Below are 19,847 nucleotides of genomic sequence, written 5' to 3'. Positions count from 1 at the left end.
GAAAAATGTAGGTGGTCTTCATCTACCAATTCTTTCAAAATGTTTGAAATACTGGCTATTGTATGTCTCTCCATATAAAATGGGATAGAAATTCCTTGAGGTGAAATGAGATACCTGTTATTCATTCTGGTTGTATCTTAGTTTATTTAGGATTCTTTAAAATGATTTCTCAAAGATGGCAGAGTGTAGGCTGGGACCCAGTTAAACACTCCCAATATTCCACCAAGAATAACCTATTCAGAAAAACTGAGTATAATCCTTCAAGGGAAAAAATGGATATTTAATGAGCAAGCATTCTTTATGAAAAAAAAACAGCTGAATAGAAAATTTGACATTAAAACAAAAGACTCAAGAGAATAATGAAAAGGTAACCTTGAAAGAGTAATCATATGGGGACTCAATAAAATTATACTGTGTATATTCCTATATTGGAAGAATTTTACTATTATTTGATCAGTTAGAAGGAGTCAACATAAGAGGACATGAGTGTGAGTCAATTATGTTAGGATGATCTTCCCCCCTAAAAAAAAAAAATGTAAGGATGAGCAAGAGGGATGCACTCAGAGAAATGAGAAGGGAGAAAAAGAATAGGGAATATTTTCTCACATAAAGGAGGCATACAAGGATTATAGTGAAGGGAAAAATGGGAGAATGGCAATAATTGCAACTCACTCTCATCAGAATTGATTAAAAGGGGGAAGAATATATATTCACACTCAGTTGAATATAGCAATCTATCTTACGCAATGAGGAAATGGGGGAAATGTATAAGAAATATGGGAGTGGGGGATGATAAAAGGGAAAGCAGATTAAGAAAGGCAATGGTCAGAAGCAAAACAAACTTTTAAGGAGGGACAGAATAAAAAGAAAGAAAAGGATGAACATAAGAAAATAAAATGGAGGGAAAGACATAATTAGTGATCATAACTGTGAATGTGAATGGGATGAGTTCACCCATAAAATAGAAGCAGATAGCAAAATGAATTAGAAACCAGAATCCAACAATATGTTGTGTACAAGAGACATAATTGGGACAGAAAGATACACACAGAGTTGAAATGAAGGGCTGGAGCAGAGTCTATTTCGCTTTAGCTGAAGTAAAAAAGACATGGTTAGCAATCATGATCTCAGACAAAGCAAAAGCAAATATAGACTTAAAACAAATAATCAAGGAAATTGCACTTTGCTAAAAGGTGCCATACACAATGAAGTAAGAAAAAAATTTACAGCAAGTTTCTCTGATAAAGGCCTCATTTCTCAAATATGTAGGAAACTGTGCTAAAATTATTTTTAAAAAGAGCCATTTTTTTGTTCTTTCAGTTGCACAGTCATGTCTGACTCTTCGGGACCCCACAGACCACAGCACACTAGGCCTTTCTATCCCCCACTATCTCTTGAAATCTGCCCAACTTCATGTTTATTGTTTCCATGACACTAAGTATCTCATTCTATGCCATCCCCTTCTCCTTTTGCCTTCAATCCTTTGCAACATTAGATTCTTTTCCAGTGAGTACTGTTTTCTCATTATGTGGCCAAAGTATTTAAGCTTCAACTTCAGTATTTGACTTTCTAGAGCATAGTCTGAATTGATTTCCTTAAGTATTGACTGATTTGATCTCCTTGCTGTCCAAGGGACTCTCAAAAGTCTTCTCCAGCACCACAATTCAAAAGCATCAGTTCTGTGTCACTCAGCTTTCTTATAGTTCAACTCTCACAGCCATACATTGCTACTTGAAAAAACCATAGCTTTAACTGTACAGACTTTTGTAGGCAAAGTGTTGTCTCTGCTTCTTAGTATGCTCTCCAGATTTGCCACAGCGCTCATTCCAAGGAGCAACTGTCTTTTAATTGCATGGCAGCAGTCAACATCTGCAGTGATCTTTGAGCCCAAGAATATAAAGGCTGATACTGCTTCCATTTCTTCTCCCTTTATTTACCATGAAGTTATAGGACCAGTTGCCAAGACCTTAGTTTTTTTTATGCTAAGCTTCAAGGCAGTTTTTACACTCTACCCTCATCAAGAGGCATGTTAATTCTTCCCTTTCTACCATCAGAATGGTATCATCTGCATATCTGAAATTGATGTTATTTCTCCCAGTGACCTTAATTCTGGCTTTTAATTCATCCAGTCTGGCATTTTGCATGATGTACTCATATAAGTTAAACAAAAAAGGTGACACTATACAGCCTTGTTGTACTCCTTTTCTGATCTTAAACCAATCAGTTGTTTCATGTTCAGTTCCAACTGTGGCTTCTTGGTCCTCATACAGGTTCCTCAGGAGACAAGATGATCTAGTACTCCCATCTCTTTGAGGACTTGCTACATTTTATTGAGCTCCACCCAGGCAAAGGCTTTAGCATAATCAATCAAGCAGAAGTAAATATTTTTCTGGAACTCCTTTGCTTTCTCCATAATCCAGAGAATGTTGGCAATTTAGTTTCTAGTTCCTTTGCCTCTTCAAAAACCAGCCTGTTCTTCTGATAATTCTTGGTTCACATATTGTTGAAGCCTAGCTTGAAGAATCTTAACGATAACCTTGCTGTTGTATGAAATGAGCACAATCGTTCAGTAATTTGAATATTCCTTGGTATTGCCTTTTTAAGGATTGGGACATAAACTAATCATTTCCAATTCATTGGCCACGGTTGAGCTTTGCACAGGCATGTTGAATATAGCACTTAAACAGCAACATCTTTTAGGATTTTAAATAACTCAGCTAGAATTCATTAGCCTTCACTAGCCTTATTGTTGGAAATGCGTCCCAAGGCCCGCTTGACTTCATTCTGAAGGATGTCTGGCTCTAGATCAGTAACCACACCATTGTGGCTATTGGTAATATTAAGGTCTTCCATGCAACTTGTGATGGAAAATGACATCCACATCCAGAGAAAGAAGCATAGAGTCTGAATGCAGATCAAAGCATACTATGTTCCACCTTTTCTTTTTGCTTTTTGTGGCTTTTACCTTTTGTGGTTTCTTCTTTTACAACATGACTAATGTGGAAATATGTTTACATAATTGCACATATATAACCTATAGCAGATTGCTTGCCATCTTGGGGAGCAGGGAAAGGAGGGGAGAAAGGGAGAAAAAATTTGAAACTCAAAATCCTATTAAAAGTGAATATTGAAAAGTAACTTTACATGTAATTGAAAAAGTAAAATGCTATTTACCAAAAATTTACTAAAGATATTAAAAATATCTTTCTTGCATAGTTCTTTTTGTGTATTTTTGCCATCTTAATCTTTTCTGCTTCTAACTCCCTACCATTTTTGTCTTTTTTCCGCCCATTTTTGCATGAAATATTCCCTTGATATCTCTAATTTTCTTGAAGAGACCTCCTGTCTTTCTTATTCTGTTATTTTCTTCTGTTCCTTTGTATTGACCATTTAAGAAAACCTTTTCTTTCCTTGCTATTCTCTGGAATTCTGTATTTAGTTGGATACATCTTTCTCTTTTTCTTTTATCTTTCACTTTACTTCTTTCCTCATTTATTTATAAAGCCTCATCAGACAGCCATTTTGCTTTCTTGCTCTTCTTTTCCTTTGGAATGTTTTTTTTTGTTTGTTTCTGTTGTTGTTTCTGTCTCCTGCACAATATTGTGAATCTCTGTCCATAGTTCTTCAAGTACTCTATCTACAAGATCTAATCCCTTAAATCTAGTCTTCACTTCCATTTCATATTTATAAGGGATGTTATTTAAATCATACTCATACAGTCTGATGGTTTTCTCTACTTTCTTCAATTTAAGTCTGAATTTCATAATAATAAACTAATGATCTGAGCCTCAGTAAGCTCCAGGTCCTGTTTTAACTGATTGTAGCTTCTCCACCTTTGGCTGCAAAGCATATAATCAATTTGATTTCTATATTAACCATCTGGTAATGTCTATACATACAGTCACCTTTGAGGTTATTAAAAAAGAGTGTTTCCAAGAAGAGTTAGTTATCTTGACAAAGAACCATTCCTCAGTTGATAAATGGTCAAAGAATATGAACAGGCAGTTTTCAGAAAAAGAAATCAAAGCAATCTATAGGTAAATGAAAAAAATGCTCTAAAGCACAATTGATTAGCAAAAGATAAATTAAAACAACTCTGAGGTACCACCTCACCCCTATCATAAGTGGCAAATGCTGGAGGAGATGAGGGAAAACAGATATATTGGTAAACTGTTGGTGGAGCAGTCAACTGGTCCAATCATTCTGGAGATACTTTGATATACTACTAGGTCCATACCCCAAAGAGATAAAAATATAGCAGCTCTTTTTGTAGTGGCCAAGAATTGAAATTGAGGGGATGCCCATCAGTTGTGAAATAGCCGAACAAATTGTGGCATATGATTTTGATGGAATACTATATTATGCTATATGAAATGAGAAAGGGGCTGGTTTCAGGAAAACATGGGAAGACCTATGTGAACTGATTAGAGTGACATGAGCAGAACCAGATCATTGTACACAGTAACAGCAATACCGTAATGCTGATTGACTGTGAAAGACTTAGCTACTCTGATCAATACAGTGATCTAAGAAAACTTCAAAGGACTCGTGATGAAAAATGCTATCCACCTATGGAGAAAAAACTGATGAACTCAGTGCAAATTGAAGTGTAGCTTTCTCATTTTTTAATTTATCTTGATTTTTGTGTGTGATATGGTTAATATTGATGTGCTTTGAATTTCACATATATAATTGATACCATAAGGTTCGCCTTCTCAGTGGATATGGGAAGGGAAGGAAGGGAGAATAGAATTTGGAACCAAGATTTTTTTAAAAGAATTAAAAATAAATGTTTAAAAAATAGAATGATCTTTGACTTTCCTTGCTGTGTGCTAACCAGATACATACTAAGGTACTCTAGTTCATTTCAGGAACATGTATAGTAAATTATGAACTATAAAGGTAAGTTCTTAAAGAAATTTTTGATTGATAAATGGTTACAGATAGCCTTGTCTTATCTCAGCAGAGGGGAAAACACCATGGTAAATGTACAAGTCTTGTTTCATTGAGGTAAAAAGACACTCTCCCAAAAAACTGACCAAATCTCCTCCAGAGAGAACTCTTGAAAGTCAAGTTGAGACAATTGGTGGAGTGGAAGAGATCAGAAAAAGCCAACTTAAAGCGAAGAGAATCTTGTCTTGAATAAGCTAGTTGCTCAATGTATTAATAAGCAATTTTATATACAAATAGGACTCATCAGTATAGGGAATTCCCTAATACAGGAATTCTTTCCACCTAAGAAGATAACAATCCATTTGTGATTTAGATAAGGTCTAGGGAGTTGTAGTTTACTAAGGCACATAGAGATTAAGTGACTTATTCTGGATTGTACGTGAATTTGTGTCAGATATGGAATTTAAAGGCAGGTCTTCCTAAGTTCAAGTCAAGTGCCATCTCCGTTATACCCCATTGCCTCTAGATAGTATAACCAGTGGATAGAATTCTCATTTTGGAGTCAGAAGGACTTGCAATAGAATCCCACCTCTGACATGTACTAGCTGCATGATCTTAGTTGAGTCACTTAAACTCTCTCAACTTCATTTTCCTCATCTGTAAAATGGGCAAGAATAAAATAAGATAAGCCGTGCAAAGTGCTTTGCAAAACTTAAAGGGCTATATAAAGGTGTTATGATGAAGCAAAAGAACAGCCTCAAATAAATCACCCAGTGCCAAAAAAAATAGGAAAGTGAATATATATTTTCTCTTTTCCAAATGGCTCAGAACTGTCTACGTAAGATAAGTCTGTTAAGATAGTGTGTGATGAGGGTCCCAGGTCTCCCTCTCACTCATGGCAGACCCTGCTTGAGTTAGGAAGGTGAACTCCCCATCCTCCTGTTTCCCAAGAGGGAAATCAATCACTGGCCTATTTCACACTTGTCAAGATAAAGTCATCTGCCTTTACTGCCGCAATGGGCAGAGCTGTGATGGTCCTAGAACAGTATGGGCTCGGGCATGGTGTTTTGATTGCTAAAGTTTCTTTAGGCTCCTTGTATATAATTAAAAGCAGAGGTCTGGTCCTTGGTAACTGATTCACATTAAAAAAATCCTCTCTCCTCCTGGTAGTCATAATGTTTGACTCATATGTTTCTTAATGCCATTGTCCTTAATTAAGGTTCTCGTTCTCTCTGAATATATTTCCTTTAGGATGACCTGAAGTCTCTTTTAACCTCCCCACCCAAGAAATTCTCATATCCCATCCACACTTAGGGCCCAACTTTATACCTCTGGAGATTACACTTGTTTGGAAAAGAGAGATGTGAGCAGATACAGCTAATGTTCCTTCTCCCACTCAGAGACGTTCATATCCTTTTCATTACATGATGAGGGCTGCTTAATTTTGTTTTATTATAATTAGGTTAAATGGTCTCCATCAGAAAGGCTACCTAGAAAATAATATAAGCTTCTCCATATAAGCTTTCTAGTACAATTCCATAATTGAAAACCAGAGGATCATAACTTCTATACTCATGGAATTAAAACATAGACTTCTTACCAGGATACAGCTGCTTGGTGGGTGCACTGAGTTGAGCATCCTTTGTAACTCGGTAAGCAACATCTGGTCCTTTGGAAGATTTTCTGCTTGCACAGAAACCTGTTGTTTTTGTTATCCCATCAGGCAAATTGTGGAAATCTAATACCTTTAAAAGATCTGCTGGTTGAGCTGAAAAAGGGAAACAAGAGACTGGAATTAGCCACCAAATGGGAAATGATATTGCAGTGATCCACAATCATCAACGTCAAGAGACGCTCATTCTCTCATTCATAAGTTACACAGAAGGGACAACTCTGTAAAAAAAAAAAACAAAAACTACAACTCAATGCTCTCCTTACTCCAGAATACATCTCTGTGTTAGGTCTACAAGTTATAAAAGCAGTTACAAATACAGTTTTGCCTTCCACATCACGACTTCCCCCATCTCAGTTTCAACATATCATGGGTCAGCATAAGAAATTAAATGAGTATCTTTGGGGAGTTTTGTGGAAGCCAAGAAGATGAAACAGAGCCTATGACCAAATACTTAACCCAAATTTTACAACAAAGTACTATTAACATGCCATAAAAGAAAAAGAAAAAATTCAAACTTCTTTGGTATAAAGGGAGGGCTCAAAAATTTTGTGAAGATTTTCCAGATCACAGGCTGTGCTCCTAACCCCCACAATGTGGAAGGGATAACTATACCTAGAGTCTGAGTGGTCTTTTTTTTTTGAAGAACAGCAAGAAGGCTAGTGCCATTAGATTACAGAGTACGTAGTAGACTATGAGACACAAAAAGCCTGGAAAGGGATTCGGGCTGTGGGGGAGCTTATGAAGGGCTTTGAATACCAAACAAAAGATTTTACATTTAATCATAGAAGTAAGAGGGGACCACTGGAGTTAATTGAATAGGGGGAATGATTATAGTCAGACCTGAGCTTTAGGAAGATATCTTTGACATGTAAGTGGAGGAAAGATTGGAATGGGGAGAGATTTATGGCAAACAGACCAACCAGCAGACTGTTTCAATAGTCCAGGCATGTGGTGATGAGATACAGTAGGGTAGTGGCAAGTCACAGAAGAGAAGGAAATAATGTTTCTAAAGTAAAACCAACAGGCCGTGGCAACAGATTGGACAGGGGGGATGAGAGAAAGGGAGAAGTCAAGGATGATACTCAGTCACAAGTCTCATCGAAAAGATGACAAAAGTCGAAAGATGATGGTGCCCTTAATAGCAATAAGGAAGTTAGGAAGGGGGGAGGATTTTTTGGGAGAAAGATAATGAGTTCCATTTCAGACATGTTAAATTCAGGATGTCTAGATATTTAATAGGCAGTTGGAGTTGGGAGACTGGAGGTCATCAGGTAGGTTAGGGCTGAATAAATAGATTTGAGAATCATCAGTATACATATGATAATTAAATCCACAGGAGCTGATGAAATCACCAAATGACGTAGTATAGAAGGAGAAGAGAGCTGAAGACAAAGTACTGTGTGATACCTACAGTCAGTAGGCATGGGCTAGATACAGATGCAAAACAGAATTCTCATTATATTTTAACAGAGAAGGTGTGGTCAGATAGAATAGGGTCACAGAATCCTAGGAAGAAGAGAGTATCAAGGAGAAGAAGGTGAGCAAGGGTCAGTGGCTACAGAGAGGTCAAGAAGGATGAGGACTGTGGAAAGACAATTAGATTTGTCATTAAAAGGTCACTGGACCCTCTGAAGAGAGCAGTGTTGGCTGAATAATAAGGCTGGAAGTCAGACTAAACAGTTAAGAAGAGAGTGAGAGGAAAGGAACTGAGGAAGTGTGTCTCAGCCAAAGGGATAAAAGTTTTCTAAAATACTATTCCTATGAACGAAAACAGTGCCTGAACGATGTTAGATCACTGACCAATCTCCTAGTCTAAGGAAATCTTCCTTCGGTAATGTTACAAGTCTAAGATTTATGTTCTGATTTCAGAGGCCTCGGCTTTTGGATCTCCTTGGGAAATAAATTATTAGATGGTTCACTGACATTTTCCCAATTTTTAACTATTCCCTACTATAGTTATATATGTATATTCTTTATCTCCCCCAAAAGATTATAAACTCCTTGAGGGCAGGGGTCATGCCTGATACATTTTTATATGCCCCATTTCATGTAAAGTACATATTCTTGCAGGCAGTACACACTCAGTTAACATTTTTTGAATGGACAAATGCATGGATGGATGGATGGATGGATAGATGGATGGGTGGATGGGTGGATGGATGGGTGGATGAATAGTAGAAGCCCAAAATTTTTAATCTATTTCCCAAAACTTGAGTGGCTTAGCTTCCAAGTATGGATGAAAGAAGACTGAAAAGTGATGTTGGGGGGATGAGCAGAGATTATCAGATCCTGGATTGAGTGTGAATTCCTATGGATTGAGGAATTTGGAAGGTGTTGGGGGGAGGGGTGTTTGAACTGGATCTGTCCAATGTTGAACTGGATCATCAGAATTTCCAATAAGGAAAATCCTTCTACCAATGAAGATTCCTATTCTGCAGTTAGGTAGTATAGTGGATTGAACACTGAGCTTGAAATCAGAAAGACTCATCTTCATAGTTCAAATCCAGCCTCAGACACCTACTAGCTATGTGTCTCTGGGCAAGTCACTTAACCCTGTTTGCCTCAGTTTCCTCATCTGTAAAATGTGCTGAAGAAGGAAATTGCAAACCACTCCAGTATCTTTGCCCAAGAAACAAAACGCCCCAAATTACTGAACAGGAATGGATATATAATGGTGCCCAGCTTGTATATGCCTGAAATAGAACTTGAACCCAGGTCATCCTGACTTCAAGGCCAGCTCTCTACCCACTATACTATGGTGCCTCTCTGATATTCAAGGAAAAAAAATAACCATTCTACATAAAGCAAGGTAGGCAAATTCTAATGATACAGCCTACATAAGACTCCCTCTCTCCTTCCTTTCCTTCCCTTCTTCCTTTCTTCCTTCTTGTCTGCCTGCCTGTATTCCTCCCTGCCTTCTTCCCTGCCTTTCTTCTCAGTCATTCAGTCTCTTCTTAAAGATCTCTAGGGAGGAAGTGGGGTTTTATTTCCCAAGTATAGCTCTCACTACGAGGGAATTTTTCCTTACATTGATCTAACATCTCTGCCTCTCAGTAATGCCCACCCACAGTTCCTAGTTCTGACTTCTAGTGCCAGGGAGAAGAAACTTAATCCTTTCCTGTGACTGTCACTTCATCCAATTTAATGTTCTTTATGTGGGAGGCAGCTAGGTAGCATAGTGCTCAGCCTAAACCCAGGAAGACTTAACTTCCTGAGTTCAAATCTAGCCTCAGACACTTACTAGCTGTGTGACCCTGCATAAGTCACTAAACCCTGTTTTCCCTCAGTTCCCTCGTCTGTGAAATGAGCTGGAGAAGGAAATGGCAAACCCCTCCAGGATTTTTGCCAAGAAAACCCCAAATGAGGTCATGGAGAGTTGGACATAACTGAAAAATGACTAAACAAAAATGAAGGAGGCACCTGAGGGCCACACGATCTCTGGGTTGGAACTTCAGAGGCTGCCTAGTCCAATGCATCCCTCTACAATGTACTTGCCAAGGGGCCAATCAATCAACAGGCATTTATTAAACGTTGCCCAGTACTAAGCCCTGGGGATACAAAAAGGGGGAAAGGTACAAAAAGAGTTCCTTCCTTCAAGAAGTTTACATTCTAATGGGGGAGAGAACGCAAAAATGATGAAAGGGAAACCACGACAGCACACTACTTGTCTCATTTCTGCCTATATACTGAGGTGCTAAGGAGGGCTCAGGTCACAACTTGCCCAAAACAATAAAAAGGCCAGACTCTATCCCATAGGCATTGTCCCCCAGGGGGCGCCCTCCCTACCAATAGTTTATTTTCAAAGAATCTTGAGAGTTGGACAGCACCTCAGAGGTCTTCTAGTCCAACCTGTACCTTTCCTACATTCTCTATACCATTAACCATGAAGGATAGTCTAAGTCATACACCAAAACATGAATGAAGACAGGGTTATCACACTCTAATAGAGCTCAGACTTTTAAGGCAGATATTTGGTGTCAGGCTTCTGGCAGGAAGTGCATACCCAAAGACAACGAACTTTTTTTTCTTTCTTTTTTTTTTTATCATTCTTGGTATTATTCTTCATGTCTATAGCCCCTTTCCTCCAAAGAGTTCATTTACTGCTCAGGAGGATATAATGGAAAGCATGCTACAACTCCCTCCCAGTTATCAGTTATCATTAGTCAAATAAGAAAGAGAACTGGAAAAGCATCATTTAAACAATACCAAATCCCTCCAGTGCATAATGTCAGCTTAAAGAACAGCTGAATTTACAGAAGTCAAAGTGACTGACAGCTTGAACGATGCTTATGGGCTTTTTAGGTAATGTATTGGCTATTTGTGTATCTTAATTCAGTACTAAAGGGAAAAGGGAGCAGCTTAGCACATTTTATCTCCCATCGTCATTCAATTAAGATCCTTTTTTCAGTAACATTTTTAGGGGAGATTGCCAATTTCCATTTTAACAGAAAGACTTCAATCCCAGTCCACTCCATTAAAAAATCAGGATTTTACAATGGTCTAATAGTAAACAGCACAATGGAATAAAGTATGCAGGGAGACCTGTGTGAACTCATCTAGCTTGCTAGATTGGGTTAGTCTCCCCACTGCTCTCTGTGCCTTGACTTGCCCCTTGCTTTAAAAAAAAAGTGGAGAGGGGAAAATAATGGTGCCTTGGAGGAAGTGTTAGTGTTCTGAGACCTTTATGGAAAAATATATTTGGGAAATGTCCTCTAGGAATAAGCTATAACTTTGTCATACCACTTACACTAGAGCCAAATAAAACCAGATTATGGGTTTAAAAAATGTTCTTAGTCTTTCAAAGCAACCAGAGGATTAGGGCTGGAAGGAACCTTAGCATCTGACTAGTCCAGCCCCATTACTTTATACATGAGGAAACCAAAGCCCAAAGAGGTTGAGACTTTCCTGAAGTCACACAGCTTTTAAGGGATGAGACCATTATTCGAACCCAGATCCTTCTACTGGAAGAGGCTACTTTCTCATAATCAGTCAACAATCACTCAATCAACAAGCCTTTATTAAGTGTCTGTATGTGTCAAAAATACAAATATAAATAATGAATAATCCCTACTCTTGAGGAGCTTACATAATAACATCATCTGGACAAAGTCCAAAGTCCCAGCTGAATTCTATGATAGAGAGCTCTGGAACAGCATGTAATTTCTAGCACATGTGCCAAAGGTGGCACGTGGGAAAAGGCTCAATGACAGGTACAACTGACATCATCATACTCCCTTCTTTATTATTTGTAAAAGCTACTGTTGCTGACTCACAAGTGCCCAGGATCAGTATAAAATCAGTAGCCACCTCCTGCCCTGACATGCCAAGAATATGATCCTTAAATCATAGAATTTAGAGCCAAAAGATACCCTAGACAGCATATAGTCCAAGACCTTCATTTTACCAAGACCCAGAGAAGTCAAAAGGATTTATTTAAATGCGGAATAAGTCCCGGATACTAGATCGGGAGTCCAAGGGCATGGCTTTTAATCTGAAATGGGAAGGAGACAATATAACATAGTCTAAAGAGACAGAAGATGGTGGATCCAATTTCAGCTTGGTTATAACTAGATATATTGTCTTACATAAGTGCCTCTCTGGGCCTCAGTTTCCTCATATATAAAGTGAGGCATTTGCACTAAATTCATTCATTCATTCATTCACTTTTCATACAACACCCATTTGTCAGGTGCTTATTACATGCAAAATATCAAGCTTAGTCTTTGTGTAATATGGATGAGTGCTCTCTCTGTCTCCTCTCTCAGACCCTGCAAGCTCTAGAATTCTCTAGGATTTATGGTTCTAACTTTGACACACCATTTTTAAAAGTTTCCTATTCCTGTTCTCATGAGTAAAGATAAGTTCCTATCCTGAGATACATATCATATCATCTCATATTATATCATATCATATATCGTATATTATTTATATATTTATTATATCGTGTGTGTATGTTAGAGGTAGCTAGGTGACACAGTGGATAGAGTGCTGGGCCTGGAGTCAGGAAGATTCAGCTTCCTGATCTCAAGTCTGGCATCAGACACTTACTAGCTACATGACCTTGGGTAAGTCACTTAACCTTATTTGCCTCAGTTGTTTCATCTATAAAATGAGCTGGAAAAGGAAATGCCAAAACACTTCTGTATCTCTGCCAAGAAAACCCCAAATGGGGTCACGAAGAGTTGGACTTGATTGAAACAACTGAATAACAACATTGGATAAGAGAAAGGATTCCCTCAATGCAGGCAGAGGAAGCCATGATGGAAAGCAGAGATAATCTGCTTGAACATCTGCATGAAGCCCTGAGACTAGAGGATCTAACCTGTTCTCTGGCCAAAAAAGTCACCAATGAGAACCACAGGATGACAATTCATTGAGATCACAAATAAATCACTCCATTTGTCCCTCCACAAAATCTCTCCATTTGTCCCTTCTATGAATAACCAAAGGACTTACCTAATATCTAATACAAAGAAAGCTAGGGTGGGGTTAGAATCCCACCTCATAACCTGGGCCTCAGAATCTCCATTTGTAAAATGAGGTGATGAGCCTCTGGTATTTATGAGCCTCAAAGCAGATTTCACACTAGAGGTTCTAGCCAGGTTTAGATGTTTCTACAGCTCCCATTTATTGATGGCTCACACCATTGGATATGTTACCACTACCACATCATTTTGTTAATAAAGAGGCAAGCAATTGGGAATATTGTGGAAGAATTTGTAGCTCTCCCTGGAAAGGAAAAAAAGAATGCTATTTTTTTTTAAAAACCCACAAAATTAGCTTTCTGATGTCTCCATCTGTTTCTAAAAGGATTTCTTTTAATGACTTCTTTAGTTGCATCCCAAATTGCTAAATAGCAACTCTTCTCCAAACCTACAGTTAGGTCCATATTCACAAAATGGACAGGTATTTATATCCACGGGCTCAGCCAACCTACATCTATTAGCAGTACAGGACAGTAGAAAGAGCAGTGTATCTGGAGTCAAAAAATCTGGGTCAGCCACTGACTATCTGTGTGAACTCTTAGATCTTAATTTTCTCATCTATAAGTTGGCCTCTGAGGGCCCTTACAACCAAAAATCTGTGATTCTTTGTACACGGCCTTCCACTGGCATTATTTTGACTCAATTTTATTCAATAAAATCTAATAAGCATCTGATAATAAAAATAGTGTATTGTAGGGGAAAGATCAGTGTGCTTGAGGTGAGGCTGAGCTTGACTCAATCCCTGGTTCTGACACGTAGTATGACTATGGATAAGTCATTTAAATTCTACCGGTCTCAGTTTCCCCACCTACCAAACGGAAATGAAAACGTGCATACTGCCAAACTTGGGAGGGTTATTGGGAGGAAGGCATTTTACAAACCTTAAAGTTCTATATGAATGGGAATTATTATTATTACTCTATGTAGAATATTGTACTAGGCATTGGAGGACATCGAATCTGCACAGCATACTACAATGTGGAGACAGTGCCTTGCCAAAGTCAAAGCTAGGGTTTTTCCAGTAGCAACGTATGGCTGTAAGAGTTGGACTATAAGAAAGCTGAGTGCCACAGAATTGATGCTTTTGAATTGTGGTACTGGAGAAGACTTTTGAGAGTCTCTTGGACAGCAGGGCGATCAAATCAGTCAAGATTTAGAGAAATTAATTCAGACTATTCACTGGAAGGTCAAATATTGAATCTGAAGCTTAAATACTTTGGCCATATAATAAGAAGACAGTACTCATTGGAAAAGACTGATGTTGGGAATGACTAAAGGAAGACAAGAAGAAAAGGGGATGGCAGAGGATGAAATGGATAGAAATAATGACCATGAACTTGGACAGACTTTGAGACATACTAGAGGATAGAAGGGCCTGGCATGCTATGGTCCATGGGGTCACCACTGAATGACTGAACAACAAAATTGGAGGAGACAGAAAATTAATTTCCACTGGATAATGATCTATCAAGTATTTCCATTGATTGACAGTTTGTACTTTCAGTTCCATCAATCCATCAAAAAAAGGGCCTACTATGTTCCAGGCATGGTGCTGCCATTAGTCCCATTTTACAGATGAGGCAACTGAGACAGACAGCAAATAAGTGCCTTGCCCAGGGTCAAACAGCTAATAAGTGTCTGAGGCAGGATTTAAACTCAAGTCTTCCTGGTCCTGGCCCACTGCACTATCATTGCATGATCTAGCTGCCTCAGAAAGACCCTAAGTTTCAATCCTCTTTCTACCACTTAATAGGTATGTAAACAAGAAAAACACACTTCATCTCCTGGTGCCTCAATTCTTTCATCTCCATAATAGGGATAATTAGACCTGATCTACTGATTCCATGGAGCTGTTTGTGGTAGAAAATTAGGTTAAATGAGATAATTCATGTGAAAACACCTGATAAACCAAAACACACAATACAGTTGTGGGCCACAGTTTCTTTCAGCACTCCATTCCCATCACCACTGTTGCACCTGGGATAGGATTCTGCAGAAAGCTGGCACTCAGTGAATGCCTCTTGAATTGAATTTGATTGTCAGAGGCAAGGCAGATCTCAAGGTGATGGATTTGGCTGTGGGGAAACATTCCAGTCGGAAAATATGCCAGATTGAACAGATGCCACTGTGCCAAGAGCCAGTTCACCCACAATGCTAATGACATGGCCCAAAACTCTGGCTCATCTCTATGCAATTCTGTTCCAAGATTCTGTTCTGTTACAGTAGCCAGTTAGGGGAGTGGACTGGTTTTTTCATCACTATGAACCTTCAAACCTAAGCCTGCTCCACTATTCTCATTTCCTAACTTTTTAGAATATTTGAACTCAATAACCTGTTTCCCAATCTCTCATGGAAGGGAAAAAAAAGGAGGGGGGCAGGAAGGAGAGGAGAAGTGGCAGGGAAAGGGGAGTGGCTAAGATGTTAACTTCCAGCAGCTTTGTGGGCACTTTTATAGACCTCGCTGTAACGAGTTGAAGAGGCCACCAGATCTTTCCTAGGACCTCTGCCACCTTTTTAGCACAGTTTAAGGGAATCCCCAGGCCATGTAGCTGAACCAGTGTGGGAAGGGTGGAGGAGGCAATTGGCAGGCAGAGAGATTTCTGGAACTAGTCAGCTCTGAGCTACATACTGTTAAAGCCATCTGCTTAAACAAGAAATTCAGGAGAATCAAGTGCCTCCAACTTACCAGGAGAGACTGCACTGTGTGGTGCAAAGAGCACTGAGCACAGGTGGCAGAAAAGACCTGTCTTCAAACACTACCTCCATCATGGCAGGGCTTTTTGTCACCCTGAGCATGTCACTACTTTCTGTGCCTCAGTTCCCTTACCTGGAAATTGGGGATAATAATAGTTGCACTACACAGGACAGGAATCAGTCATAGAACATGAGGATCTCAGCACTGGGAGGGAACATAGAAGTCATCTAATGCTATGATCCTTAATGCAAAAATGAACTTTCCTCTTACTGTAAGGGGGAGATGATGAAAAGGGATTCCTTGATCAGATTGACAGCTTAGAAGTAAGGCTCATAAATAATAGGTGTCAGTCAGCTTCTCCCTTAAATGAATGCATTAGCTACCATGGTATGAGATGGATTGTGTGGGAAGGGTCACCCCACTTGGCTTGCCCATAAAAGGGCATCAACGGGCCCTTTCCCTACTTTTGCCTTCCTAAGGAAGCAGATCTATGTGTCGCGTGGTACAGTGGAAAGAATCTGGGATTTAGGGTCAGAGGAACTTAATTCAAAAGCCAACTGTGCTACCTACTTACCTATATGACTCTGAGCAAATCATGTCACCTGCCTGGGTCTCACTGCCCTCACGTGTAAAATGTGTGTGGGGTGGAAGTGGATTAAACCAGATGACTTTGAAGGTCCTTTCTAACTTTAAATCTGTGAGCCTTTGTGTAGACCTTAATCCTGGGTGGAGGGGAGGACAAAGGGAAAAGGCAGGTAGGGGTAGGGGGCAAAGGAAAGAGAGCTGGAAGGAGGGAAGCAGGGCAGTGCCATATGGTCCTTTGCCTGGAGCCATTGATAGCTGCCTTTGGAGCAGAAACATGGAAATTACAAGTTCCCTCACCTACATGAAGTTCTTGGACCCTACATTTCTGGCCCCAGCCTTGGTGAGGCAATGGTGTAACCTCTCAATCCTATGGCTCCTGTGGAGAGAGAGGTAAACCATGTGGTCTAAAATGGTTAGTCAATGAAACCAAGTTTTCCAAAAAAGGGGTAAGGGACATTTTCTGGGCATTGTAATCCCATAATATAGCCTTCTAGGAAGAACAGGTGGGCTCCATGCATAGGGCCATCCTCAGAAGCCACTTCTTTAGAGATTAAAAGTTCAAGAGTTCCATAATGCAGCATTTTATCAGAGAAAGGGAATTTCAAAGCAGCATCTGCCTCTTAGGGAGAAAAAGATGTTGTACATGGCCCCCAAAGCTAGAACATCTAAGGCACTTAAGCTGGGGTAAGAGGGGTAAGGCACCAGGTCTTTGCACTCTGTTAATCCATGATATATCCAGAATGTGCAGGCTAGATGTCTATCTGCATCTCTGGGATAAAAAATGACTTAAAGGGATATCAAGGAATTCCCCTATTAAACAACCCCAAATTTGTTTCCCTTCTGAAGGGTAATGTTTTGAGTCTATGGAAAGTGAGATTCAGTAAAGATGAAGGACAATTGAATCTATTATTCTGGTGCTACTGTGAGTAATTTTTTTGTGTGTTTTCTGAATTGTTCATGGTCTTCTGTGAGTCTTTTCATGTATTTTCCATTTTGAGGAGGAGGAGGCTGAGATAAAGGCCATCCTATACCTGTTATATGCCTTATTAACGAGTGCTCATATGGGATCTAAGTAATACCTTACTCAGATATATCAAGACTCACATGTCAGCTATATTCCGAGATTTTCCCAAGTAAATTTTGATGCATAGTGAGTCAAAGAAAATGTGACTTTTTCTGCATAGTCCTCATAATTGGACCCAGACCATACAAGACTAGAGTATGAGGTACTGGGCCACAGGTTACATTATCATCATCATCATAATATTTTCAATTTCTGTTTTTATCCAAAAACCTTTTTCCTAATTCATTCTATAAAAAGAAAGATTTGGCAAGAGCCTAATAATAAACTTCATAGAAGAATAAGCAGAATTATAATTAATAATAATAATAATGACCTCCAATCTAATGAAAGAATCCTTAATATATAATCACTAATAAACACACTACTGACCAGTTCAATGGTCCAACACTAACAATTAAAAAGTTCTTCCTTATAGTGTCACAAAACCCACATCCTTGCAACTTTAACCATCACTGAAATTACTATGAGTTAAAACATGCACAGAAGGGCTCTTTTTTGAAGCAAATATCCTGCAGGAGGAGCAGAATCAAGGATCTGCTAACTAACTTGGCTCTTGTTGCTGTTGTTTATTGTTTTTCAGTCCTGTCTGATTCTTCTTGACCCCATTTGGGGTTTTCTTGGCAAAGACACTGGAGTACTTTGTCATTTCCTTCTCCAGCTCATTTTTCAGATGAGGAAACTGAGGCAAACAGGGTCAAGTGACTTACCCAGGATCACATAGCTAATAGGTGTCTGAGGATGGATTTGAACTCAGGAAGAAAAGGCCTGGCACTCTTATCCATTATGCCACCTAGTTGCCCCAACTAAGGTAATTGTTAAACTTTCATTATAAGCATTTACACCTTGGAAATCAACAAATGTTACAAATCAGGGCCTGGTTTATTCTTTTGTCGGTTGTCTAGACTTAAAGTGATAGATAAAATGTTAATAATTGATATTAAACTTAAAAGTGTGTCTCATGCATGCATTTGTTTCAGAGAGGCAATCCTTAACATTCATCAGCACAGTTTTTACAATATTAACTCACTAGCAGCCATTATGACATTAACAGAAGCCAGGTCCCCCCCAAAAAAGTGGGACTAAAAAGAGGAAAGTTTTGATTGTCAGAAGAAAATTCAGAGAAGAGTGGAAACATGACCTACTGTATTGGAGGAAGGGGTTAAGCAGCCTGGGGAACCCTTGAATTGGAACCCTTAGAGGAAGGGGTGGGGTTGGAGAAAGGATGACAGAAACAATAGGATGGGTCAAAAGGCAACATTCACAGGCGTAAGTTACTTCATAGGCAGCATTAGTAGCAGAAAGAACACTCTTCTTGAAATTAGGAAACCAAGATTCACAGCAAAAAAATCCAACAAGCATTTATAAAGCAACTAAAGGTAACTTTTAGAGTAGTAGAGCTCTGGCCCTGGAATCTGAAAGATCTGAGCTCTAATCCAGCCTCAGACACTTACTCACTGTGCAGTCTGGGAAAGTCATTAAACCTCTGTTTGCCTCAGCTTCCTCAGCTGTAAACCAGGGATAATAACGGCACCTACTTCCCAGGGTTGTTGTGAGGATCAAATGAGATGATATTTGTAAAGTGCTTAGCCCAATGCCTGGTGTATAGTAGGTACTTAATAAATGCTTGTTTCCTTCCTCTTTCCTTCCAACATTACTAGCCATGACTGTGAGCAAATCATTTTACGTCTTCAGCCCTTACTTTCCTCATCTATAAAACAGAATTAATATCACCTGCACTACTACCTCAGCAGGGTTATTGCAAGCCAAGGGCTTCCTTAAAGCATTGTCCAAATCTGAATTATCATCATTGTTTGCTTACTATCAGTAGTAAAAGAGAAATCAGGGCACCAAACTTCACCCCCTTCACAACTTGCTGTATAAACAACTGAGCTCTATCAACAGGTAGTTGCTAGGTTTCCAAGAGACAGCTATAACATGATAGCAAGAGAATAGAGTCAGAGAACCTTCTTTCAAATTCTGGCTGTTTCTTAACTACCTGTGGGACATGAGCTATGTGAGGTTACCTCTTGGGACCTCAGTTTCCTCATCTGAAAAATGAAACAGTTGAATTAGAAAATCTAGTCTAATCCAGTCTCTAGTGTTCCTTCCCTTCTAAGGCCAATGACCTTATGAATAGTCAGCACTAGAGAATGGGATCCCCAAAAAATTTACTTCTACCATTGTCCATTAGAACCAATTTCCTCTTAGAGCACACTGGGTGAGATTTATTGCTTATGGAATCCTGTTTCTCCATCAGTCCTCCCAGAGCTGCTCAGATACCGGATGCTCAAGTGTCCAAATGACTTCAGCACAAAACATTCTCATGACACCTATAAACTGCACCATCAATTTGCTAATCTGACCTTTTTAGCATCAATAAAGATGGTGTTAATGAAATGAGTCGGATTTACCACTTCTGATGGGCGAAGC

The 19,847-nt window shown here is 39.2% G+C and overlaps 1 protein-coding gene across 2 annotated transcripts in view; it reads right to left on the bottom strand.

The window, feature by feature from the left end:
* COL5A1 (collagen type V alpha 1 chain) overlaps positions 1-19,847 on the bottom strand; it is a 316,543-nt gene that overhangs the window by 216,226 nt on the left and 80,470 nt on the right. For both annotated transcript variants that reach the window (XM_036749195.1, XM_036749196.1), the window contains exon 2: positions 6,494-6,661. In XM_036749195.1, the coding sequence (XP_036605090.1) occupies positions 6,494-6,661 (168 nt within the window). The remainder of the gene's footprint in view (positions 1-6,493; positions 6,662-19,847) is intronic.

The sequence above is a fragment of the Trichosurus vulpecula genome, chromosome 3, assembly GCF_011100635.1.
Source record: "Trichosurus vulpecula isolate mTriVul1 chromosome 3, mTriVul1.pri, whole genome shotgun sequence".
Lineage (NCBI taxonomy): Eukaryota > Metazoa > Chordata > Mammalia > Diprotodontia > Phalangeridae > Trichosurus > Trichosurus vulpecula.
This window is presented reverse-complemented; position numbering and strand designations above follow the sequence as displayed.